The sequence below is a fragment of the Cajanus cajan genome, chromosome 8 (assembly GCF_000230855.2).
Source record: "Cajanus cajan strain Asha chromosome 8, NIPB_CcT2T_4, whole genome shotgun sequence".
Lineage (NCBI taxonomy): Eukaryota > Viridiplantae > Streptophyta > Magnoliopsida > Fabales > Fabaceae > Cajanus > Cajanus cajan.
The window spans coordinates 8694087-8722032 of record NC_138524.1 but is presented as its reverse complement, the minus strand read 5'-3'; the positions used below and the strand labels follow the sequence as shown (position 1 = coordinate 8722032).

General features: G+C 30.9%; 2 protein-coding genes across 2 annotated transcripts; both read left to right on the top strand.

Moving 5' to 3' along the window:
* The first annotated feature begins 717 nt into the window (after positions 1-717).
* Positions 718-7004, top strand: LOC109798572 (4-coumarate--CoA ligase-like 7). Its single transcript, XM_020358894.3, has 6 exons — positions 718-2000; positions 3299-3488; positions 5498-5643; positions 5985-6052; positions 6144-6246; positions 6511-7004. Exons 1-6 carry the CDS (start codon positions 1002-1004, stop codon positions 6622-6624), a joined length of 1620 nt encoding a protein of 539 aa, XP_020214483.2. The 5' UTR covers positions 718-1001; the 3' UTR covers positions 6625-7004.
* An 18427-nt stretch (positions 7005-25431) lies between these two features.
* On the top strand, positions 25432-27567 carry LOC109798261 (heavy metal-associated isoprenylated plant protein 3). The gene is made up of 5 exons (XM_020358468.3): positions 25432-25582; positions 25662-25782; positions 25862-26082; positions 26272-26356; positions 26817-27567. Exons 1-5 carry the CDS (start codon positions 25574-25576, stop codon positions 27257-27259), a joined length of 879 nt encoding a protein of 292 aa, XP_020214057.1. The 5' UTR covers positions 25432-25573; the 3' UTR covers positions 27260-27567.
* Positions 27568-27946: the final 379 nt, after the last annotated feature.

The following is a 27946-nucleotide window of genomic DNA, read 5'->3' as shown; positions in this document are numbered from 1 at the left end:
AATATCGAGACACATAAACAAAAAAAAAAAAAAAAAAAAAACACTGTTCCATCCATATTTTTTTATTTTCTTTTTCATTTTGTATTTTTTTTTTATCATTATGTGTGAGACTCTTACCATTGAGTGCAAAAATCCAAACACGTTGTTGTATAAATTGAGATTTTTTCTTCTTAATACCATTGTAAAATATAATTTAGTATGTAACGTAATTTATTCTGATTAACTTTCTGTAAAAAAATAAATACAGTTAACTTATATATATATATATCATTTTTTTTATTGTAAATTTATAAAGGTGTTTGAACACAAAAAATATCAACTAAGTTGGTGTTTCTTTGGGTCTAAAGCCCTTTTTAAAAGGTTTCGAACAATACAAACAAAGACATAGTCATTAACACGAAACCTTTTACTGCATATCATAAGTCACCTAACGACCTTGTTAACATCAAGAATATTCATGTAGAAAAGAAAATTTTAAATCCACTTCTCCACCTCTAATTGCCCTCTTAGTTACCAAAGTTGTTACATAGCCTCTGTCCTGTGTTGCTTGCTTGTGTATTTTACCTTAAAAAAAATAAATTCTCATTTTTCAACACAACACACATTTTATTAATATAAATTAATAATAAAAAATAATCTAAACCCAATTTTATTTATACTTAATAATGTAAAATAATTTTCATCAAAATTAATTATAGAGTTCCATTTCTTGTTGTCACCATAGGAAAAGTCATAGCCTGAGTCTCATCCTCTGCACGTAAATGTAGTTACCAAATACAATGCAAACAAGGCATGTTGTCGAAAATTAATGTCTTATGTGTTCGTGTTGCTATCAGGATCATCTCCCATCTTCTTATCCACGACTTTGGTGGCTATAAAGTATAAACACACCACGAAGAGTCAATTCTCATTTCATCTCCACACAGCCAAATTCATAAACCAAAACCCCCTTGTAGAGTACGAACCCTTCATATAATTATTTATTATACAAAATTTGTTCGATGCAGAAATTGGGTTACGGTAGCGACGGAGTATATAGGTCACTAAGGCCATCCTTGGTTCTCCCAAAGGACCCCAACGTTTCCCTCGTCTCATTCCTCTTCCAAAGCGTTTCCTCTTTTCCCGCCAAAACCGCTCTCATCGATGCTCACACTTCCAAAACCCTAACTTTCGCGCAACTCAAATCCCAAGTCACGAGGCTCGCACACGGTTTCCTCAAACTAGGCATAGCCAAAAACGACGTCGTCCTCTTGCTCGCTCCCAACACCATCCACTTCCCGATATGCTTCCTCGCCGCCGCCGCGATCGGAGCCGTCGTCTCCACCGCCAATCCCCTCTACACCGTCCACGAACTCTCCAAGCAGGTCCAAGACTCCAACCCCAAGCTCCTCATCACCGTCCCCGAACTGTGGCACAAAGCCAAGGACCTCAACCTCTCCGCCGTGATTCTCGGCACCACTTTCGGTGCCGCATCGAGAGTCGTGAGTTACGACGCGATGATGGAGATGGCGGAGGCGCCGACGGAGCTGCCGGAGAGCGGCGTTCGGCAGGACGACGTGGCGGCGCTGCTGTACTCCTCCGGTACGACGGGGACGAGCAAGGGCGTGGTCCTGACGCACCGGAACTTCATCGCGGCGTCGGTGATGATCGGCATGGACGACGATTTGCTCGGCGGGGAGCGAAACGACGTGTTTCTGTGCGTTCTGCCGATGTTCCACGTGTTCGGGCTGGCGGTGGTGATGTACAGTTCGCTGCGACGAGGGAGTGCGGTGGTGGCGATGGCGAGGTTCGAGTTGGAGGCGTTTCTGAAGGCGATTGAGAGGCACAGGGTGACGAACCTCTGGCTCGTGCCTCCGATCCTGCTTGCTCTGGCGAAGCAGAGCGTGGTTCGGAAGTACGATCTTTCGTCGTTGAGGCGGATTGGTTCGGGTGCCGCTCCTCTTGGGAAGGAGTTGATGGAAGAGTGTGCCAGGCGTTTTCCACGTGTCGTCGTTATTCAGGTAATTCATGCCATTCACTCACCTAGTAAACTTCAAGATTAAAATAATTAACTCTTTAATCTAAATGCAAGTCCTGTTATCTTGCTAAATCAAACTTACTTTCGGAGTATATTAAAATAATATTTACTAATTAATTTAGTACAAGAGACTAATTCCACACAAAAAAATAAAATAAATTAAAGTTTGAATCTTTGTTAAAAAAATTGAAAATCTTTCAATATTTCGTCACGTTAATTTAAATTAATATATAAAATAATTTTATTATTATCTGTCACTCAATAGTAAAATAAGAATCAAATAATTTTTAATTTTTTTAAAAATTTGTAAATTTAATTTATATATTAAAAATTTTAAATTTAATAGTTAAATTGTTAAAATTTGATATAAAATATGAATTATTAATTTAAGTAAATTTACATTAAACGAATCCTTTTTATATATATATATATATATATAAAATGTAAATGTCAACTTTCTTATACACGGCATATCTGCATCGTGTACTTAGAAATTATAAAATTTTATGTTATTTATATACACGGCAATAAAATTCTATTTAAAACATCATAATTATCTATAATCATTTAAAGTATAAAATACTAGTTAACGGGATTTTAGATAAATTTTCACATTTCCAATTCTATGTTGAGAAATTGATTATTTTATTTTCAGAATTGATTCTATTTTTTTTTTCAAATAAAAAACTATAATAATGACAACATAGTTTGAAATAGGATTATGTGTATATTACTTCAATTATCATCAAACCGACGTTAGTAATTTGAATTGAATCTAAATTAAAGCAACTTTGTATAACTTTTATATTATAAAAAAAAAATATATTAAATTTTATTGCTATCTTGCTTTGGTAATAAAAATACCTGAATATTAATCAAAACATTTCAAAAACAATTTTTTTGAAACTCATTCAAACACATTCTTGATTTCCATTCTTAATTTCCATATGAATTTACGCTAAAAATGAAACAAACAATCCGTAGTTCGTTTAAAATTTTCAAAGAAGTGATGGTTGACTCTAATCTCATATAAAGTCGTATTTAATTCTAATTTAAATTTTTCTTTAAATAAATAAACACATTCTTAACAAATATCGGTATCACACCTTTAGCTCCTCAGGTGCATTTTTACTTTATTTCCTCAACAACTATTTTAGATACGTGAAGTTCACAAATCCTACCTAAGATTGATGCTGGCCGAATAAACTCTTGATAATCTGTGAAGTTATTTTTTTCTTTTAAAAAAATAATATTGATGTAGTATTTTTCTTGTTTTGTCAGGGCTATGGTATGACAGAAACTTGTGGCATTATTTCTGTGGAGAGTCCAAGAGCAGGAATTCGACATACTGGCTCAACGGGAACGCTCGCTTCGGGAGTCGAAGCTCAAATAGCGAGTGTGGATACACAGAAGCCGCTCCCTCCTAGACAGTTGGGGGAAATATGGGTACGAGGTCCTAGCATGATGCAAGGTAGAGTGCATGCCATGTTATGTAATGTAGCATTTATATATGTGTGCTTATGCAGAAATTTCCTATTTTTGGTCTAGTATCTACTATTTAGTCAGTGATTAAAAAAGGCTACCAGATAACCCTTTACAGTTTACTGGTAGTACAATGGTGTCACTTTTTATGCGTTGGATCTTAAACCATTAACCATGGTAAGTTGTTTGGCAGCTGAATTTCCTAGGCCAGACAAGTTAGGTTAAACAGACACTGGCATGACAAAATAAGACCATTAATACCATCATATTGTAATGTTCTTGTTACGCTTCTAGGAATATAGTAAGAAAGGGACTTGGGGTCATGGCCGTATCTAGGAATTTTGGGGGCTTAGGAAAAATTAAGACACTGACCTATGTTAATATAGCCTAATAATTTTTATGTTATTTTTCTGGCTTTTTTAGCTGTAAAATTATTTATTAAAATTTTATAATCAAGTAATTCTAACATCTCACTCTCAATAGATAATATAGTTAACTTATTCAATCTATCTTATAGCATAGTTGATCTTAAATATGATTTAATCAATTTTAATTTTGAAAAACTTCTTTCAGCAGTCATAATAGTTACAGGTAATGTTAATAATATTCTATAAGCAATGTATGTATTTGGAAAAGAACATGATCTTTTTATTTAGTTTAATATTTTTAATGCTGTGTTAATTTCATTTGTTAGAATTTCTTTCAATGACTTTAATTCTGAAAACAAATCAAGACTATTAATATCAGAATGGTCCTCAAAACTTCAAATATTTTCAAGATTGATACAATATTTTTTCAATTCATCTTCCCCTAAAGTTTTAAATTTATTTGAATCAAATAAAAAACTAAACATGTTTTCATATTCTAAAAATTGTTCAAATCGACCCTTAATAGAAGAAATAGATTGATGTAATATACAAAAAATAATCAATGCAAAAAGAATCTTCAGCAGAATGAGCTATCTCATTACTATCAATGTCATCAAAATATTTTTTCCTATGAATCTTATGTTTTTAATTGAACTTAGGCTCTATATCCATTTCAATAGTCATTTCTTTGGTAGATTCTAATGCAGATGCAAAATCATTTTCACTATAATTTCTTAAATAAGTTATAAGGCCTCTTAAGTGATCTATAGCAACATCTATATGCATATCTTTAAATTACATAATCTTACTTACAGAATTAACTGCAAAAAAGTATATATCCCAAATATTCATTCCTAATAAAAATTCAAAATTCTCCATCTCATAAGTTGTTAAACACATGACTTTACTCTTTATCTTAGGATCTTCACTAGTTTTCGATAATTGAACAAGTGCATCCCTTATTTTTTGTGCTTGAAACTTTATGGCTTTAACACTTTCAAGTAATTTTAATAATAAAAAATATAAGATATGTATCTTATAAAATATTGAGTCTTATCTCAAATATTATTAATTTTTAAAAATTAATTTATATCAATAATATTACTAATAAAAGAATTTGGAAGCCTTATAAGTTTGGGAGTTCTAGGCATTAGCCTTAATTGCCTTATTGAATGTCCGGCCTGCTTGAGGTTATTGGAAGATAGAGCATAAACTGCTTGATATCCCCTCTATAAACTTTCCAGTCAAGACTCGAGTATATCTATAACTCCTCTGCCAATGCAAACTCCTCCTCCTAGAGTTAATAATAACTTAATAAGAGTGGATCGTCTCCATACACTCTTCACGTTCCTTCTTCACGCTTTTAAATAAATTTGTAATCATATTTCATTTTACCAATAATTTGTAAAGGGTATTTATAAACTATGGTGCTTCACTCTTGAAGTTCTTTACTTGTCTGACTCTCTGGTTGGAAATTGTAATTCAAATTACTCGTCTCATTTGTTTCCTGTTGGGATGTGGGGGATCAACATGATTTTACTCTTTATTTATTCTATAGGGAGTTTGACATAATTTGTTCTGTAGGCTTTTCATTTATAAAACTCATTGCTACTGTTAAAATTTTTTTCAGGTTATCATAACAATCCACAGGCCACAAAATTGACCATAGATGAAAAGGGATGGGTACATACAGGAGATCTTGGATATTTTGATGAAAATGGGCAACTTTATGTGGTTGACCGTATCAAAGAATTGATTAAGTACAAAGGTTTCCAGGTACATAGTGCAAAAACCATGTCAATAATGAAAGTGAAAGTTTTCTGCTATGCAGTACAACGAATGATTATATATCTGAAATCTTAACCAAATCATTGTCAGGCTTACCTGATTATCTTAAAGATAATGGGGTGTTGAAGTGCATTAAACAAATATTCCATGTCCCAAATTGTAGTATTTCAGTCCATAATAATGCATGTGCTGCTCTGTTTTTCTTTTTTGGGTGTAATTTCTGATAATTTGTTTATATTATAATCCTTCTGGTTATCGGGGACAATAAATATTTAAGATCAAGAGTTTAATCTTACTGAATTAAGAGTCGTTTGCCTCCTTGTATCTAGATTGCACCAGCAGAACTTGAAGGGCTTCTTGTTTCTCACCCTGAAATACTGGAGGCTGTTGTTGTCCCGTAAGTATCACAAATGATCTGTAGTTTAAATTTATACATTTGATGTTATTTATTATTAGGATTTCACAGTTGAGTTACTTCCTTTCGATAGATATCCGGATGATGAGGCTGGTGAGGTTCCAATTGCCTATGTTGTTCGTTCACCCAATAGCTCGTTGACTGAGGAAGAGATTCAGAAGTTTATTGCTAATCAGGTAAGAGAAACATAAAGAACAAGCTTAATTTTTTTACTTTCACTCATAGCATAAATAGACTTGAATCTGTCTTATTTAGCTATATTGGATTTTCACAACTTTTTTTATGACTTCGAAACTTCACGCGGATTCCAAGAGTATCGATATAGATAAATATTTTCATAATTTAAAAGACTTCTGGTGAAGTATTCAAGAGTATCAAATAATAATACAGATACGGTTGAAGCAAATTGAATCGCAACTCATTTTTATACTTGCTTACAGGTTGCACCTTTCAAAAGATTGCGAAGGGTGACGTTCATCAGCAGTGTTCCTAAGACAGGTTCGGGTAAAATCCTCAGAAGAGAGCTTACGGCAAAAGCACGATCCAAAATATAATATATTACAATTTTCTTTTGGAGGGTCAATTTCAGAGAGTGAAAATTCGGAGTGCATTCTGCAGGATTAATATATAAATATACGCAATCAAGTTTAAAATTAAAACCGTGCAACAATCCCTCCACAGTGCAAATTATAGCAGCCTTCCTTTGCACCAGAGTGTCGTGAACTTGCCACTATACCCAAGTAAACTCTGATTTATTTACTTCAGTTAACAAAAGGAAAGAAATAATGTAAGAAACTGAATATGGTGTTTGTGGACTAAAACTAACTCTGTAAAGTAAGAAAATGTGTAAAACAAGAAAGAAAACCATACAGTTCCATCTTTTATAATGATGTTGTCTTGTGAGGAAAGATCAAGTTATTCATTTTAAGAGAAACGTTAATTCTTTGTTTGATTTAGGAAGGGAAGATAAACAAAAGAAAGTGAAAAAAAAAGAGAGAGAAAACAAAATGAGTATAAACTATAAAAAAATGTATTTTTTAGGTTGTTTGTATAAAAAGTAGAAGGAAAGAAGAGGAATATATATATATATATATATATATATATATATATATATATATATATATATATATATATATAATATGGCATAAATGTCTCAATTAGAAAAAGATAATGTATAATAAATAAGGATAGTTTAGGTTTCCATGGTCATTAAGTTTTATCTTGCTTTCTTTCTTTTAGGCATAAGAAAAATATTTAATTGGGTCTCACCATTTTTTTCCTTTCCTCCATTATTTTATGTTTTATTGTCAATCAAATGATGGATTTTTTTTGTGATAAATGTGTATTATTTTCTTTATTTTTTTCATTGTGATTTCTTTTTTCATGTTATAAATAAAGTGTAAGAATTATTATTCACTTATGTAAAAAAAAAAGTTATTATTCTTTTTCATCCTTCATATTCTTTGAATCTAACAATTCAAAGAAAATAAAAAGAAGAAAAGGAGATGAGTAACTCTTCAAGACAGTTTTACATAAATTTGATATATTCTTTCTAAATGTTTTAGGATTCATATTCTATGAATTTAATGCTTCTAACAAGCAATTCAATTTGACTATTGGCTAATCCTTGTTTCTTCCCATGTTAAAGACACCATCATTACAATCAAACATATGATAGAAGGGTAAGCTTGATATCAAAGAAATAAACATATAATAATGTAAACAACATGAATATGAACATTAAGCACATAGCTACACCACTCTGACATCATAAACCATCACTACACGCAGAGGAAACATGGTACACATTCACAAATTGAACACCACACAATGCAAATGTATACATCTCATTGCAAGTCTATTACATCATGTGTTATCATGCATAAACAATTTAGAGATCTCCAACATGAGTAGTTTATTTAAATTTGACCTAACAAACTATCCTCACACCGCCTCTTGGACTTTGTTGATGTAAACTATGAGAATTTTGGATTACTATTTAGAATATTAAAGTTTAGGTATGAGTCTACTACAACATCAACTCGCAAATACCATACCTAATATGGGATTAGTTAGCCTTTTATCCTCAAAATTTGACACACCTTTCTAGTACTAAGTTTGGGTTCTCCAAGCAACTCATAACTTTTGTGTCACTCACATCTAGTTCCAAAAACCTAAACACAACTATTTTTTTTTTTACAAATATGAAGCAATTAGCTTCATACCATTTTCTCAAAACACATTTAAAGAATAACCATTTCTTTTAAAAGAAAATGTCCATAATATTGAGTATGGGGTCCAAAGCTCTCACAGATATCCGTTTAACATCTTCCATTGAATGACTTCAACAAAATGCTTCCCATGGAAGCTAACACCATTCTCCTTTAAACCACCTTGGTAACATTTTCATTGATACCATAAAATAGGAGGTTTAACCCCAAAAATCACCTCTCAACATCATGGAACATTGTATACAAAATTTCATACACAACGACAAATAGGCTCACATACAAATAGGCTCACATACAAATAGGCTCACATACAAATAGGCTCACATCTTCATGCAAGACATCATTCACATCATACAACAATTCACAACATTACACATAACCACTAGTTGGTCATCCGCACATTCTTAGCCTTCAAGGCTGTCCAAAATACACCACAAAATACACTAGATCATCGAGTCAAAATACATGATTCACTAAGCAAGCCCTTCTCACTGTGCGAATTCCACCATAGAGAAAAAAAAATTCTTACGAAGACCCCTCGTTGAGAGAATTTGCACGACCTTCAATTAGGGGCCAACACCCTATAAGCCAACATTTTTGGTTGACTAAACATCAATGTTTAAAAATCATATAGACATAAATTTGTTAAGTGAAAATCACTTCCTTGAGAAAATTAAAAATGTCATCTCATAGATGCCAAAACTCGTTGAGTGACTCAAAAGAGACTTACCACAAAGGCTGAAATTCACTGAGAAAGATTCCTTCGCTTGGCAATTTTCTCAAATATACTCACAAAGGCTAAAACTCACTTAGTCAACCTTTTATGTTAAGCAAAAGTATGAGTTCCCAAATCACATGAGAGATTGGCTTATTTGCTCAACCAAGATTCATCTTGTTCATCATTTTCACTAAGCATGATCAATTTCGCTAAGCGGAATCCACCATTTTACACCTTGCCCTTCAATATATAAAGGCTCCCTCAATGAAAAAGTCTAGAAAACATCACATGTAGGGCTTCCCAAGTGCCCAGAACATTTCCTATATAGTTCAAAACTTCAACCACCACATCAAATCATAAAATAAAAAGCCTCTAATCACACATGAGAGCTCAATTTACAAAAAAAAAAAAAACCATTCTCCCTTTGGCAAGACCCAAAACCCAACAAGAGAAATTCTCCAAAAATTCAACACTAAGCCACGATCTTTGCTTAAAACCACATCAAGAACAAACATTCAATCAAAAGGAGCAAGGATCAAATTTCTTTTACCTTATATTAGCTTCCTAGAAACAAACATTGAAGAAGAGAAGAACTTTTCCATAACCTAGCTTTCTCAACTCTGATCTCTAGAAATCTATGCTCTAATGATCTTCCTTCAACTATATGAGACTTCAATCTCAAGCTTGAAGAAGATCCTGGATTTGTGAGATGATCAAAAATCAAGAAGAAATATTGGATTTCGGGAACCTTCTTTCTAATTTATCTATCTAACTATTATAAAATTGAAACTTATAAAATTTCATTTTTCATTTTCCTAAGTATTTATGTCTTAGCATTCTCTTAACTAACTTTACACTTTCTTATGTTATAAACCCAGTTTAACTCTAGGACTACTCTTTACTAACCCTTCCCCACAAACAAGTAATATACACAAAATAGATATATAGGAAAGGCATGATCTTATAATAAAAATGATAAAATAAAAAAATATATATTATATATGATTATCTATTATAATTTATATTAGTAATATATTACTATAATTATGTATTAGAATATATATATTAGTAATATATAATAATTGATTTTAGTTATGTATATTGTATTATTAGTTTAAATGTTCAAATTGTATAAATCATATTGGTCATAATTTCTTTAATTTAATTATGTATTCGAATATATATTACTACTATCAATCAACTTCAATAAAAAAATATCTAATATAATAGTTTGAATTAATGTTCAAATTATAAAATTCACACTAATTATAATTTACTTAATTTCCTTAATTATTATTTGTGAAAAGATGCGCAATTAACTTTAAGATGGTGGAACAGTTGTACAAATTAGTTACATAAGGGATTCAAAAAATATATATAAAAGAATCGGAGCACCAAATCAAGGTATCCCTTTATTAATTTTATAAACAATTATGCATTATGTATTTTTATGATAAAATATTAAAATAAAATTTGATGATATTTTAGAGGGAAAAGAATCAATATAATTTTTTCACATAATATCTATATACGTAACAAAACCTAATATATAATATGAAATAATATAATAGATAATAGGTCCTTTTGTTTAAACTTAAAAAAAAAAAAATTAATACAATAAACATTTTTTTAACCTTTTTAGTCTGTGTTTCTAAACTATTTATTTTAAATATAAGTAATTTCTTTTTACATTTTTAAGAAACAAAATCTATCTATTTTTTAAAAATAATAATTATTTGAAAAATATTTTTTTGTAATAATTTTTTAAATTTTTAACGAATTGGCTCAATAGATAATAGATATATGATTAAATTGTACTTTTAATCCCTCTATAATATCAAATTTGCAATTTTTGTCAATTTATTTTAAATCCATAATTGTAGTCCTTCAATGTTATAAAATCGATAATTTTGGTGTTTTTGTTGAATGTTCATCTATTAATCGTTAAAATTGTAACATTCATGATAACCTAATATTATATAGATGACACAGTAATTAATATTTGATAATATTTAAGTTAAATTTTATTTTTAATTCTCGTTTTCATATCTTATTTTCATATCATTTTATCACTTTTATGAGATAAAAATGAGAATTAATAACAAAATTTAACCTAAATATTAATTGTTATATCTTTTACTTAATGTCAAATAATAATTAAGTTACAATTTTAATGATTTGTAGCAGGTATAAACATTCAATGAGAGGAATAAAATTATGAATTTTATAAAATTAAGTGACTAAAATTACATATTTAAAAAAATAATCAAAATTATATATTTAATATTATAGAGAAATAAAAGTACAATTTATCTTAAGATAAATAGTACACAAGCCTCTGAATTCTGTTTAGAGATATGACTTAAATGTTTATGCCATAAAGTGATTGAGTTCTCATTTAATTTTTATTTTGTTTCTCGTGAACTTATTTGCAGTATTTCATTATGGGAGCTAATAACAAAGCATATATAAATTATCAATTAAGAAACTAGAACCAAAACTATTTATATTTTGATAGAGACTAAATTTATTATTTTCAAACGAACAAGAAAAACCAATTTTGTTTATACTAGAAATAAAAATCAAATTCCACTTAAAAAGATGGTACAACAAATCTCAAATAAATCTAAATGAAATTCAATTTTTGTTGTCTTTCCTTTTCTTGCACACTATGAGAAATGAATTCATTAAAGGCCCATTTATCCTTCTAAGTATTATAACTCACATAAGTTATATACAACAAAATAAGCAAATATTTTACATGATGGGTCCATCACAGATACCAACACAACATTAATTTCTAGTCTTTGGGCAAAGAAATTAATTTGTAATTAATACTCTCATCCCAATGATCAAATATTCACAATTAGTTCTAGCAAATAATAGTTTTTCTTTGAATCGACTATTATTCACGTGAAAAAAAAAATACTTTATAATTGTTACATATCTATCATCACATGCATGTTATTATTATTTGGCCAAATTTTGTCTTCTTTTGGATCGAACACAATTCACATAAACAATACCATACTAACATCTACGTAATTTCAATTAAATTAATTTTCACAATAGAGGTTACTTTGATAACGTACTATAACAACTAATTTAATTAAAAAATTACTAGACATGCAAATAAATGGGGAAGATCCATAGTTGCTAAATTTTCTTTTAAACACGATAGTAGTGGGTATTCAAAAGTATTAGCATGACTAAATAATAATACTTATAAACAAACACACCCTAATGCTATCACAAAATTCACAAAAAAAAAGACTTCAATTCCCAATAATCTAACAACAATGACCAAGATTCTTGAGTTTAAATTATATCTTGATCCATTGACGTTGATTGAAGGTTATAATGGAAGATCCATTGATGTTGATTGAAGGTTATAATGGAATATCCATTGACGTTGATTGAAGGTTATAATGGAATAGTCTTTTGGTGCAATGATTTTCTTTAGTTAAATCATTGAATTTTGTAAATTGGACTAAATTTTTCTCGTGATGAGGAGAAAAAGATGTTCTTTTAATTTTGTGCATTGAAAACCATGATCATCTTTACAATTTTAAATCTATTAGGATTTTCATTAACCCCTAATGGGCCAAATTCAATTTTTACTTATTGGGTCCATATGAGTTTTTCCTATTGGTAGTTTATGTTCATTAAAATTAGACCACTTTTATTGAGTTTAATTAGATGTAAATAACTAATATAAATGTTATAAATAATACACACACACACACACACACACACACATATATATATATATATATATATATATATATCCTATATTAAATATTAGAAATAAAATTTCTAACATATATATATAGGAGGGATCATTTTATTCCCGGAATAAGTCTACCTAGATTTACTCCGTTCAATAACTCATGTTCTACATCAAATTTCAATGATCTAACCGTTCAATTTAAAGTTCTTGATGTATAAATCAAATCTGTAAATTTTTAAAAAATTTGAAAAATATTTGATATTTCGTTTCATTAATTCGAATCAATGTATAAAATGATTTTATGATTATCCGTCAATTTGAATTAATGAAAAGAAATATCAAAATGATTTTCAAATTTTTAAAAAAATTACAGATTTGATCTATGCATTAAGAACTTTAAATTGAACAGTTGGATCGTTGGAATTTGATGTAAAACATGAGTTATTGAACAGAGTAAGTCTAAGTAAACTTACTCCTGGAATAAAAGGATCCCTCCTCATATATATATATATATATATATATATCATTAAAATTAAAATAAATGAATATCATCGTGTTTGTGTGCAAGTCCTTTCTGCATATTACCAAATGAAAATGAGATTATATATATCACATGATATCAATATATTAATTGGATCACTCGCTATCTAGCTAGGGCATAGTTATCGAATTCTCTAGCTCATAGATCTTTGTTTATGTCAATAGAAAAAACTATCGTCTAAGAAGCAATAACTTGGTTTCTCCATTATTTCTTTGTGTCGTTTCCATGGGATCGAAAGAAACGCAAAACAAAACCATAAAAAAGCATATAACTCGCATGTCCTGCAATCTCTCTTCAATGATGAATTCTAGAGTATATATCAATCAACTAGAAAGGGAAATCAAGCCAATGGTTAGTTTCTTAGGCTCGTTTGCATTTTAGTATCAACATTTTCATCAAGAAAAGTTTAAAATTTATTAGAATCATGTGGAAGGTTTTCTTACCCTCAGATCAATTTAACCATATTCCGGAGGCATATACCATTAATTTCTGACGAGATTTTGCTAAATAATTAAGCTCTTCAAAAACTATCCATTGTTTCAAAAGGGTGGCTAGAATTTTTAGTGCATATCTCCTCGAATTGAACCCCTTTTTAACAAAATTTTAACAACATACATAAATAGAGAGGTACGTACTCCACTCCCATATTCAGATCTGGATCTACACACAGGTACGAACAGTGGGTATCTATCAGCTTGTTTGAAAAACTATTTTTTTAACGAAAATATAAAAATACACTTTCCAAAATACCAAAATACAAAGTAACTATTTCTATATTTTTCGTTTAATAAGTGTGTAAAATTTTAACAATAATACAAACACACTAAATATACAGGACACAACATAAAATGATATAGCATATGGGATGTAGAGGGGAAAAGGGAATCTTACAAGAACCAAAAGATATATAAAGTACTTCTAACATGTATTTAAACATATTTGTAATCTTAACTTGTTTCCATTTTAGTCAGCAACTAATTAATCACTTAAAGTAATGAATTAACCTTTTTTAGTAAGTGTTATTCTATATATTATATGTACGGACTTTAAGATTGAACATACTCATTAAATATAATTATCTGGTATATAGCATATCACAGTGTGTTGTTGTTAGTTATTACCTTTCTTTTTTATTCAGGCGCACAGTACAGAAAAAGTTGGTGAAGTTGATGTTAACCAAGATGTCATTCACCTGCAGATGCACCTGCACCTCGTGCTTGGTTTCTCGTCCATTTCCACTCATACAACGTAATCTTTTGTTTCTCCATTGACATGTTGTACGTGGTAGCTAAGAGCAAGACGCACGTCTTAGAATCTTTGGTTTCTCTCAAAAACGAATATGAATATTCGTGGAAAGAAGCTCTTAATTGAGTTGAGGAGAGAAAAGCAAGCAAAGTGCAGGTGCAAATGCAGGCAAAGGCAGCATGTTGGAGCCATATGGGGATAAGAGCCAAATGATGAGGATTTAAAGGGAGGGAAAGCGAGGAACATAATTATTTAGGAGTGAATTAAATCTCAAAATTTGGTAGAAAATTGACAAGACATGATGTTTAGGGTAATAAAGCAATGGAAAGGGTGATTATTGGTTAGATTATAGGAAAGGATAAGGATTTGGTTTTGTTACGTACTGTGATGTCCAAAAAACATTAGTAAGAAAGAGGCGTGCACCCGCATCATGTCTGCCACACAACAAGCACGTGAAGTGAACCCACGTGGGATTTCATTCCTCACTAATCCCACATAGACACGTAATCCATCTCACTCATCCTTCACTCCATTTAACTCTATCCCTGTGCCAATACCAGGGTCGTAAGCACACCAAATAAATACTATACATCACCTTATATATAATTTTTGTCCTATAGTTTTACTGTAATTTTCATCTTTAAAAATGGTTTATTAAATATTTGCTCTTTTAACTTTTAAAATTAAAAGATATTGAATCAATTATTGATTCATGTTAATTAAAGAATATACAAGTAAGAAATAATTTTTTTTATAAATTAATTTTATAAGATTGAGTTAAACTTATAATTCACTTTTTAAGATGGTATTAGATCTATTTATATCCCCTCTAAAATGGTTACTTATCATTGACACATACCAAATCAAATAATGTTGGGTGTGAGAAAGGTGTGTTAGAAAACAAATTCAAATCTTACCTATCCTAAGTTATTAAAAAGGGTCACATACCGTTTTTTTATGAATCAAGTTTCACATTGACTATATATAAATAAGATAATTAAATAGTATATAAGTAGGGGGACAATTTTTACTTTACAAGTTAATTTTGTAAGTTGAGTTAGGTTTATAACTCACTTTCTAAGACATTGAATCCAAAGAAAAAAATATGGATTAGCTTAAATCATTATTTGAATTAGATTATGGATTTTGACGTTGAAAATTCATCAATTACTCCCTTTGTTCCATAACAAGGGTCATCCAAGATTATTTTACACAAATCAATAAAAACTAATAAATAGATGAAAGAAAATAATGATTTTATAAATTAACCTCATGATTAATCTTGTTTTGCTAAAAAGGATATAATACAAAAATCACTCTCTACAAAATATTACTAGGGTGTAAATAAAAAATAAGCAATTATTACCACATTAAAATGTTAACATGAAATTTATTTTTTCATTTAATACGATACTTATTATGAGATAGATGAAGTATTATATATTGGTATTTTTTTATACTCTAACCTTAACAAATTGAAGGATAATAAAAGTGTAAAAAAATAATAATTAACAAAATAATTTGTTAGAGTTAGAGTTTACGTATAGGTATGTTATAACTACTCATACCACCTGAGAATGAATATAACATTAATTTTAATTTTTCAACATTTAATTTATTTTTAATTTTAATTTTTTAACTCAAAAAATTGATGGAACAATTCAAATTAATATAATTATAGTCGGAGTAGATCAGTTTGAATCGTAAAAAAATAGAAAAAATCCAATTCAAATCAATTTGATTAAATTTAATCAAATTTGATATAAAAAAAATAATACAAATTTAATCCAAATCGATCCATGTCCATCCCTATTCTCCACTCTACCTATTTAATGAATAAATGATAATCACATTAAAATCTTATTATTATTGTTATTATTAAATAATTAATAGAAAAAAGATAATTGTGTTTGTATAAAAGTGTAACGATCTACCAAGTCACTACACTTAACAACACAACTAATAACAGTAGAGGAATATTAAAACTATAATCGAATAAAATCAACATACTAGTAATATTTAGATATATAGATGATAATATATACATGTATAGCTAAAAGTTTATCAACTACTAAATCATATACAATGTATACATATCTATACAATAATATGATACTAAGGTATGAAAGAAATCTTAGTTGTTGGTCAAGCAAGACTACTAACAACCAACCACACTAAGTGTTAGTCCCTTAGCCTCAATTAATTTAAGAGGGGGGTGAATTAAGTTTACTAAATTTCCTCTTATAAAAAAAACTTTTTCAATTACTTCTTTATCAATTTATTTTCTTAGACAAATTTGAAGGAATGAATGATGATGCAAACTACATAATTATAATTAATAACAAGAAATTAAAAGTGTAGGGAAGAAGAATTGCAAACTTGATTTTATACTGGTTAGGCCAATCCTGCCTACATCCAGTCCTCAAGTCTCCCACTTGAAATTTCCACTACTCTTGTAAACCTTACAAGAAAATGAATCCTCCAACACCTCGGAACTCCCTTTCCTTGTGTTGAGATTCAAACACCAACAAGGAGAAAAACCCTTTTTCCTTTACAGATCCAATGATCTATTAAGTATTACAAAATGACTCTCTTGAAGAGTGGATATTACACTTTCATGATCTTTGATGAACTCTTTAGAGATTTTGCAAATGATTTTGGCCAAGTGATTTGTAAAGATTATTTTCACAATAGAGTTCGTCACTTTTCTCTGAAAAATGATAGGTATTAATAGACAATTGTTTCTTGAGTTATGTCTTTTCATGAAGAGTTGTAACTCTCTATAATTTTTCAGAAAATAGGCTCTGGTAATCGATTACAAGACTTGGTAATCGATTACAACGGTTTAAGTTCAAAATGTTTGAAACGTTGTATAGTTCAAATTCAAATTTTGAAAATTTCTCTTCTGGTAATCGATTACAGTCAGTGGTAATCGATTACCAGAGAGCATTTTAACATTTTGAAAGGTTTTCTTTCTCTGGTAATCGATTACAGAAAGTGGTAATCGATTACCAGAAACATGTCACTTGTTTTGGCTTATGAAAACTTAAGATATAAAGAGCTTCTATTTTCCAGTTAAAAATATTTTTGTTTAATCTTTTGAATACTCTTTTTGCTTTCTTTTCAAACAACTTATTCTTATATTCAAAAGTATTAAGTTTAGGTTTTCTTGAAATTCTTATTTTAATGGCCAAGTCAAATTTGCAAATTCTAAAAGTTCATTTTACATACTAAGCTAAGCAGTCAAGACTTATCTAGTTATTACTTGAGATCTTGCTTCTTGATCAGCTTGCTTTAACTTGACCTTTACTTTCTTCAATGCTTTGGCATCATCAAAACTTTGTGCATATTTTCTTCCACACTAAGGTAACTCAAAAGATTCACACCATCATCATCCAAAATGGCCTCAAAACAAACTCCAATAATAACCTATCCATGCTCTGCTCCCATACCAAATATAGTCATCATAATTCAATCGCATAGAAACATGTAAGGATAAGCTAGAATTCAAAAAAATTAACATAAATAGTGTAAAAGTAAAAAACAACTATACTATAGAATCATTTAATCAGTTATATGATGAGGATTTTTTACCACTCCACTTGGCAAGCGGACCAAGTTTCGTTGTAGAAATACAGTATCGTCCTCAAGGATTTGAGAGTTTAGTAATTCTTACTCTAATGATTAATAAAGAGACGTTGATATGATTGGAAGTGAACTAATGTGAAGTAAAATTGAAACGATAGTGTAAAAGTTATAAGAACAATTATATGAAACAAGGATTGGACCCAGGAGCACTTGCTAACTCTTAAATTTTCTTAAAATAAATATGATTTCAACTTCACGACTTCCACGTTCATTTAATAATTCAACAAGATTCCTCAAAGTTGAATCTTAAAGTGATTAATCTAAAACACGATTCCTCTATGTTTTGAGACTAACACTTTGCATTAAGAATAATGACTTGAACAAAGGTGACTAACCATATCAAGTCTATCCCTAGAACAAGAGGTGATTAGGTGCAAGATTCAGACCGGGTTCTCAAAAATGTTTTCGAACAGGATTTAAAAACCAAGAATTCACACAACGGGTGATCAAGTCGATATAAGCATTAAAAGTATAATCAAGCACAAGTAATGAGAATGAAATGCATATATAGATTTAAGAAATACAAGTGTTAGTAGTTACACCAGGACCAATCCTCACAAGGTTTAGACACACATGGACATTACAAGATCATAGGAGTGGAAGAAGAAATTACAAAGTAAAAAGATGAAGAAAAGAGGTTGATCTTCGTTCTCAAATGATCCATCTTCCCAATCTTCGTTTCTGCTCTATTTTTCTCCTCTTCGTGCTCCCAATCCTATTTTTTCTCTATTTGTTTTTTGATCCCCTTTCTCTCCCTTCGTTTCCCTTTTTATATTAGCTTCAAAACAGGGGAGAAAATGAAATTTTTAAGCTCACCGTTGCAGTTGTAGTTTCACATCTATAGTTGTGGAGAGTTCTTCAAGGTGAAGTAAGCTTCACCGCTGCAGCGGTGGTTTCACAGTCATAGTTGTGGAAACTCCTTCAAGCTTAAGGAACCTCCAACGCTGTAGCTGTGAATTTCACAGCTATGGTTGTGACTCTCTAGTGCCCTCTCTTGCTTCTTAGTACTCCATGGCTTTAGCTGTGAGCCCACAACTATAGCTTCAAGTCTCTGGACCCTTGAATTTTTCATTCTAGATTTCCACAGCCATGGCTGCAGAACCACAACCATGGCTACAAATTGTTGTTCTCCTGATGGTTCCCCAGATTCTCACAGTTATAGCTCCAGAACCACAACTATGGTTGTGGAACTTTGTCTTCCTAAATTTTTCTGCAAAAAAGGAGGGAAATCATCATTAATTTTCTACTACTCTTTTGTCTTTTAATATAAACTTGATTCTTCCTACTTATGAGTAAATTATCATAAATATATTTATAATTTTTTCAAAAAGAGTACCAAAAGTTGAGTGCAATTCATGAATAAAAGACACTCAACATTATACACTATCCTAGATCAATGTATAGAGATTCAACATCATACATCAATATATAACATATAACACAACTTGATCATCACACAATATGTAATAGATCCAACTATCCTATACATGTTCATCAATTTCATCATATAACAACAAGTTAAGGCATCTCGTGTCCAACGTTATCGAACGTCATCGGGGCAGGGTACCCTTTGCCTTGTCCATGCCTAGCATCATACAACCTGCGCTTGACGTGGATTAGGTAGAGACCCTTGGACCTTTACACTTGGTGTGACAAAGTCCCACGATCGACCCGAATCTAAGTAGAGATGAGTCTCTTCTCACATCTAACATCACTCCTTTGGAACTTGGCACCATTCCAAACAAAGTCAATTCTCTCATCACTCCTATGCTTGCACGTGAACAAGACAGAGTACTCTTGATTGAAACCACGCCTGACGCTATGTAGACGTGCCTAGTGTGATAATGAATTCTACACTTGTAGATTCATGAAATCGGCTCATACCATTGGAAAACTAGAAAATTTCCAAAATGCAACATATCATAACATATATAGGCACTCCAAATAGCTCAAATCCAACCAAAATTTCAACATCCAACAAATGTTGCACCATCATACACCTTAACATATCCCCAAGCATATTCAACCACCCAAAAAAGCTCAGCATACGAATTCCATCATTCAATCATCAACGCAACCACATTTTCAATGTAATCCAACCATCGTACAACAAAATCAATTAAGATTCATCTAGCTCCCTTTATCTCGAAACCACACAAAAAAAGGCAAAAGGGAGAAGGAACGATTCAAATGTCTGAGCTCTGGAAAGCTCCTCACCACACCACAACTTGATTCTCAACTCCAATAATTTTGAATCACAACCTCGTTGATCAATAATGATTTTCTACACGCTCAGGAAACCTAAAAAGAAGAAGGAAGATTTCAAAATCTTAGAGTTCCTCTACCTAATTTATCTCTTTAGGAATCTCGAGAATGAATTTATGAAGTTTAATTCTCAAAATAAATCTTATATACTTTTCCACCAGGGTCAAATCAAATTTTTATTTAGAGAAATCATTTAAAACACCTAAAGACTCCTCAAGAATTTATTAACACCCATAATTCCTCAACGATACATCTCAAAACACCACACCACATAATAAAAAAATGGTAATAATTAACAAAAAGTTCAATGTTACATAAATAATTATGATATAATAGGATTCTAATAAATAAATAGGTTAATTTTTACTTTTAATCTCTCTCTATTTTTATTAATATATAATTTTGGTCCTTATATTTTAAAATAAGTATATTTAGTCCCTTTATTTATAAAAATATCAAATTTTAATCCTATTATAAAAATATGTAATTTTTTTTACGTTATTCAAAGATTATTACCACTCAAATGATATAAGATTTAGTGATGTGACATATAGAGATACAAAATAAAAATAACATACAAAAAATATTATTTGGATATATTTTAACAAATGAATAATATTTATTTTATCAATAAATTTTATTTATAAATTCATATTAATAAATGTTATATCACTTAATTATTAACAAATGTTGACATGTAATGATTGAAAGATGTTAATTTGACGAGTAGACAAAATTTCTATATTTTTAAAATTAGATGGACTAAATGTAGGCATGACAATCTAACCTGCCCCGTGGGTACTTGCCCGAACTCGCCCCGATTTGGACGGGGAAAACCCGTGTTTATCGGGTTCGGGTTTTCCCGATTGATAAAATCGGGAATGGGGCCGGGAAGGGAATGTTAATACTCCCGCCCCCATCCCTGCCCTGCTTAATAATATAATTAAAATATATATATATATATATATATATATATATAAACTAAAATTAGAAATATTTATATGTAAAAATTTATATTATTTCACTTTCTTTTATTTTTTTTTAAATTTGTTCATATTTATTTAAAATAAAAAAAGAAAAAAAAAATAAGAGTGGGGGCATGGCAATGTTGTCAAATATCGGTTATAACGGCGTTATAATAGAAAAGCGTCGCGGTTTGAACCTAAACCGCCATTCTTCATCCGTTTTATGAAGGTTTATGGCGGTTTCTGCTATTTTCGATATGGCACCCGCCATGGTCATGGCGTTGTGAAGCTTTATGACGTACATGGTGGTCATGACGGATTTAAAAAAGAAAAAAAACCTATTTTTGGGCTTCGAAATAGGCCCAAATGAAGTGAGCCCTATGTTTTTGCCTCGTATCCGCATCTCGTCTCTCTTCTCCCTCACAGTCGCGACTGCACTTGAAGAGGAGCTCATGCCCTAAACCTCTCCGGTCACCTTCGTTCAACTCCAATCACTGCTCTTCGGTCACCTTTTCCACCGACCACCTGAATCGTGGTAGCCCAAGACTCCAGCCAGCAACCACGAAGTGCGAACAACACTTACGAAAGTCAAAACCGCCCCTAATCACCTCCGTTCACCGTCCCTTCGTCCCCTTTCTGGCCGGCAACCTGAACCATGGTGGCCCAGTACTCAGGCGACATAGCCAAACTAGGTTTTTTTTTCTTCTAGTTTTAATCCTACTTTTTTTTTTCAGTTTTAATCTTCCTCCTACTTTTTTTTTTCAGTTTTAATCCTCCTCCTCCTTTTATTTTTTCAGTTTTAATCCTCCTTTTAATTTTTCATACTCCTATGAGTCATTTCTTAATGAATTCATTGTTGCATCTACAACAACAATTTTTTTAATCCCAATTCTTCTACCAATTAGGTCAATTTAAATTCTCATTTTCTTCCTATTTTATTATTGTTCTTTTTTCTTATTTTTATGATATTTAAGTATTTAAGTTGATATTATGTTGCTTGTTATTTATTTTGTTGTTTTCTTTAAATATATATATATATATATATATATATATATATATATATATATATATATATATATATATATATATATATATATATATATATATATTGTCCGCCATAGGCCGTCATGGCATCTGCCATAGAGTTATAAAGGATTTTCGGACTCACCGCCATAGACCATTATCCGCTATTGATAACCTTGGGGCGGGGGCGGGGGCGGGGCGGGGAAACCCGAACCCCGCCGGGAGTGGGAATGGGTACCGAAAGTTTACCCTCAGCAGGTATTGGGGGCAGGGGCGGGGGCGAGGAATGTAAAACTCGCCCCCGCCCCGCCCCGTTGCCATGCCTAACTAAATGTCTCTATTTTAAAGTAGAGGAATCAAAATTGTAGTTTGATAAAAATAGATAGACAAAAGTGCAATTTAGCAAAACAAATATAATTTTAACTTTTCAATTTCTTTTTTGGAAATAATACCTATTTAATTTTTATTATTATATTAGTTTATTTTATGAAGGGGAATTATTATTCTTTATTGATTAGCTTGATAGGTGTAGCCATACTTCTACAAATTTCCGTAACAATACAAAATTCAAAGCTATATAGTTTTTTTTTTAATATAAACATTTTTATGTGTTTAGATATGATAAAGATTATGAATCTTATAACAAATAGTTTGATAATTGTGTATTTTATTTAAGTATCGACTTTAAGCATAAAGTTACAACTATAGATACCATTTTATTTCTAAAATGGATATAATTACCCAGTGAAAAAAAAATTATACCTCTTAAGTTTACTAAAAAATATGATAAAAATTATTAAAAAGTTACATATCAAGTATTTCTTAGAGCTGGTGTTAAAACGCATTTCTTAGAGTTGTGGTAAAGTCATCTACAAAATATCAAACACAATTATTATCTAGTCTAATAAATGTGAGGTATTCATAAAATAAAACCCTCAAAACCAATTTTTCATAACAGCTAAGAAAGAGATGAATCTAACATGAAAATCTTGAAATCTTTATTTTCATTATACCTAAAAGTTTTATCCATTAATGATTTAATAATTATTTTCATGTTAATACATAAAGAGCAATTACGTAATCAATGTGATGTATTTTTTTTCATACTTAGTAAATTAAGGTGAGTATTGAGAGAATTAAACTTTGTTTAATTTTTAGTTATTATATTTAATTTAATTAGCGTTATATTATTATCAGCAAAACATAGGGTATCGTATGGGTATGCAAAATAAAAGCTTATACCCACTATTAGTGGAGCCTCATGAAACCAGTAGAAAGGGGCCCTGAGCTGTATTTATAAAAAGAAAAAAGAGGGTAAGGCACTGAATAGGGTTTGTAGAGTAATAAAATGTGAGAGTATAATTGGGCTAACAACTCTACAATCTACAGCAACCTGCAAACATTGGACCAACCGACTGACCCCCTGAATCAACTTAAATATTTCTGTATTTACACGTAACATGACACCAATCAAAACATTATACTAACACAAATATTATAAAATTCACATAACTTTAAAATATATATATATATATATATATTATATTTTAATAAAAGTGAAAATATGTTATTTAAATTTTTACATATATTAAAAAGAGACTTAAAATAAAATAGATGTATCTAGAATAATTCATTTTGATTATCTATTTTTTTAATAAATTTTAAGTTAAATTCTATTTTTAGTCTCTATTTATTTTTAAAATTTAATTTGATCTTATTATTTTTAAATGGTTTAATATAATCTTCTAATTTGTTTTTAAAAAATTTAATGATATCCTTGACACTAATAACATTAAACAATTAGATGGAATAAAAATATTGAACATTGTTTGAAAATTAAAAGATTAAATTAACATTCAATAAATAAAGGGACTAAATTGAATAAAAGTTTATTTAATATTTAAGTTGTTCAAAAACATTTATATTTTTTTTATCTATTTAATAATCTCTTTTATTAGATAACTCTTTTATTTTGTGGTTTTTTTTTATTTTAATTTTAAGTACTTAATTTGTTGTCATTCATGATCTTGTTAAAGTAAATAAATAAAATTAAAATTTATCTAAATAGTAAAATATTAGATAATTATTATTCAATTTGACGGAATGACAATATTAAACATTTTTTTTAATTTGGAGGACCAAATTGAACATTCTTGAAAATAATGAGACTAAATTGAATTTTAAAAATAAGTAGAAAGAATAAAAATATAATTTAGCCTGAAATCTACATCACACATACATATATATATAAGGAGAGACTCGAAGAGAAAATTTATTTAGACTTATTTCTAATAACTCATATTCTACATCAAATTTTATTGATTTAAATGTTAGATTAAAAGTTCTTAATATCTTGATTTATCTTTTGCAATTTTAATGATTAATTACTTTTGCAATTTTTTTTAAATGGTTTAGGGCTAGATTATTGAAACTTGACGTATAAAATAAGTTATTAAATGAAATATATATAAGTAGATTTACTTTTTGAGTAAGTGAATCTTATTTAGTATAGAACATTAATAAAAAGAATACTCTAAGTCATTAAATAATAATTTTTATTGATTTTTATTTTTTTAATAACCACACACAACCACATGATTATTATTATTATTATTATTTTTTTTTTAAATAAAAGTTATAGAGACATGAAACTCACTAATATTTATATTATTAATAAAAGAGATTGTCTCATTTATTATTTACATTTATTTTTGAGAATTTTACTTCTATAATTACCATTTTACAAATCACAAATTTTGTATTATTTTCTACAAAATTCACTCCATAACCACCTTTATTTTTAAAAACTATTTATTATTGTATAGTTTTAGTATTTGTTATTTATAAAAATAATTAAGGTGGAAGAGACATTAAGTGTTTCCATTGAGGCAGGCCCAATCCAATTGAAGAGGGACGGTGCACACATTTGCTTGGCAAGAGGCAAGAAGCTTCTGGGTCAAGTCAATGCAATTAAACGAAGGTGGTTGTCGAGGAAGGAAAACGTGGGTCCCACTCCCACTCCACCAATACATTTCATAACACACGTCTTCTAATCTCCTATAAATACTCACTCCCATTGACACCCACACTTACCACCACCACCCATACAACACAAACTCTTCCATTCTCAACTCTCAATGGGCGCGGTAAGCCACTCACTCTCCCAACTTTCCTTTCGTTTACTTTCTCATGTAATGTCCAACTCAAACCCTAACTCAATTGCAGAAGAAGAAATCAGCTGCCAACAAGGACAACGACGACACCGTCGCCACCGTCGTTTTACGCCTACTGATGCATTGCGACGGCTGCGCTTCCAAAACCCTCAAACGCCTTCGCGCCTTCCAAGGTTTCGCCAAACTCCTTTCTACTGTTTATGGATCTTTCTCTTGACTCTCATTCTAACATTGGACCTTCTTTTGTGGAAGGCGTGGAGACGGTGAAGCTGGAGAGCGACGCCGGGAAGGTCACGGTCACCGGGAAAGTGGACCCCGCCAAGTTGAGGGACTACCTCGCGGAGAAGACCAAGAAGAAGGTCGAAATCCTCTCTCCGCAGAACAAGAAGGAGAAGGAGAAGGAGAACAAGGACGCCAAAACTAACAACAAATCAGAGGACAAAACCGACGATAAGAAAACCAAAGACAAAGAGGTTCGTTCGTCACTCGCTGGTCCCCGACGATTTTAATTTGTTTCGCTTTCTCTGCCACTGCCAGCCTGGGATTTTTTATTTATTTTTTTTCTAATTTTTTTCTGCTGCACTTGCTCTTGTGACTTCTGTTCGTTTTTTTTTTTTTATAATTTATTTTTCGCTTATTACCAATTTTGCTTAATTTAACAGGTGGTGACCACCACGGTTCTGAAGGTGGCAATGCATTGCCAGGGATGCAAAGACAGGATTTGCAGGATTGTGTACAAAACCAAAGGTTAGTCCGGAAATCTTCTCCATATCTACTTATAAAAATAAAAAATAAAAAAAAATAAGGATGTGTTTGAATATCGTGCATTAATTTCGAGTTGAGTCTTGAGTAAGTAGTTGGATATCTTTGGTAAGATCAAAAAAATATAGCACACGAAATGCATTTAAACAGAAAAGTTTGTACTATCTAGATGGGTTGAAATCAACAAGTTTGGTGAAACAGAAATCCAAGCATGCATTAAGAGAGATGAAATTATGTTACCTAAAATTAACTTGGGGGTAAGTTAAAAATAAATTTTGGAAAAAATTCATATGAATGAGTTTTTATAAATTAATTTTATAAAAGTTAATTTTAATTTGTGGAATTAAGATAATAGGAGTGTTTTTAGAGTAGTTTATTATTTTTTGGGGGTTAAAATTGACTCTTGGTTTGGCTAAATGGGCATTTGGAAATGGACATGATGCAGGAGTTCAAGAAATGAACGTTGACGAGGAGAAGGAAACAGTGACTGTGAAGGGGACCGTGGACATTAAGGCTCTGGCGGGGAATCTTACGGAGAAGCTTAGGAGGGAGGTTGTGGTGGTTCCTCCCAAGAAAGGCAAGGACGGTGAGAAGGAAGGTGGTGAGAATGAAGGATCAGGGAAGAAGAAGAACAAGGGTGGCAGTGGTGGAGGAGATAAGAATGAGAATGTTGAAGTGGAAGGAGAGAAAATATATAACAGAATAGAGCATTTGGTACCTCCCTTTGGTTTTGGTTATGGTCATGGGCATGGGCATGGTTTTGGGCACGGCTATGTTGGTGGGTATAGCTATGTGCCAGTGTACCCAGAGCAGATGCACCTTCACTTGCATGCACCACCACCACAAATGTTCAGTGATGAGAACCCGCATGCTTGTTCCGTCATGTGAGTGACGTGTCAGATATTAATTTCGTTCAACTGGGTGATGGATGACGATGGTTTTTGGCAGGGGTGGAGACTAGAGTCTAGACTATTTCTATTATATTCTTTTTCACTTTTAGTTATTAGAATTCCACGGGAGCTTTGAGTTTGAGATGTTTGTGCTTAGCCCAAAAAAGGGTTTTTATGTGATTAGTTAACCAATACCGTTTGTTTATTATTTTAAATGGCGATCAATAGCAGTTTCAGAATTTGTTATTAGTTGATGCATAATGTAAATGATAAATATGGAAATTGGAATCTATCACTATTGTCTCACCTTGGTCCAGTTTGTTTTTTTTTCTTTCTATATTGTGTTGTGCAACCAAGTTGCTGCCAAATTTCCCGATAATTTAATGATCGTATATGAAAATTTAGGGAGATGGACCTGGCAGGTACATGTCCTTATTAGGTGTCCTGTGTCCCAAGAGGGTGTTTGGTGCACTCATTAGTTATGACGCTTATTCCTACAAGTTTTTTTTGTGTCCTCCATCTCTTTCTACCTTAATAATTTGTCCTCTCCGGTCTCCACTATCAACCACGCCATTGCCTCGAAGCCAGGTTTGTTAGTGGGTTTAAACTCTGTCCTTTTCCCACCTTTATTATTTGTCCTATGTGTTAACTGCTCTTTTCCAATTTGGCTTTTTCGTTTTTTCCA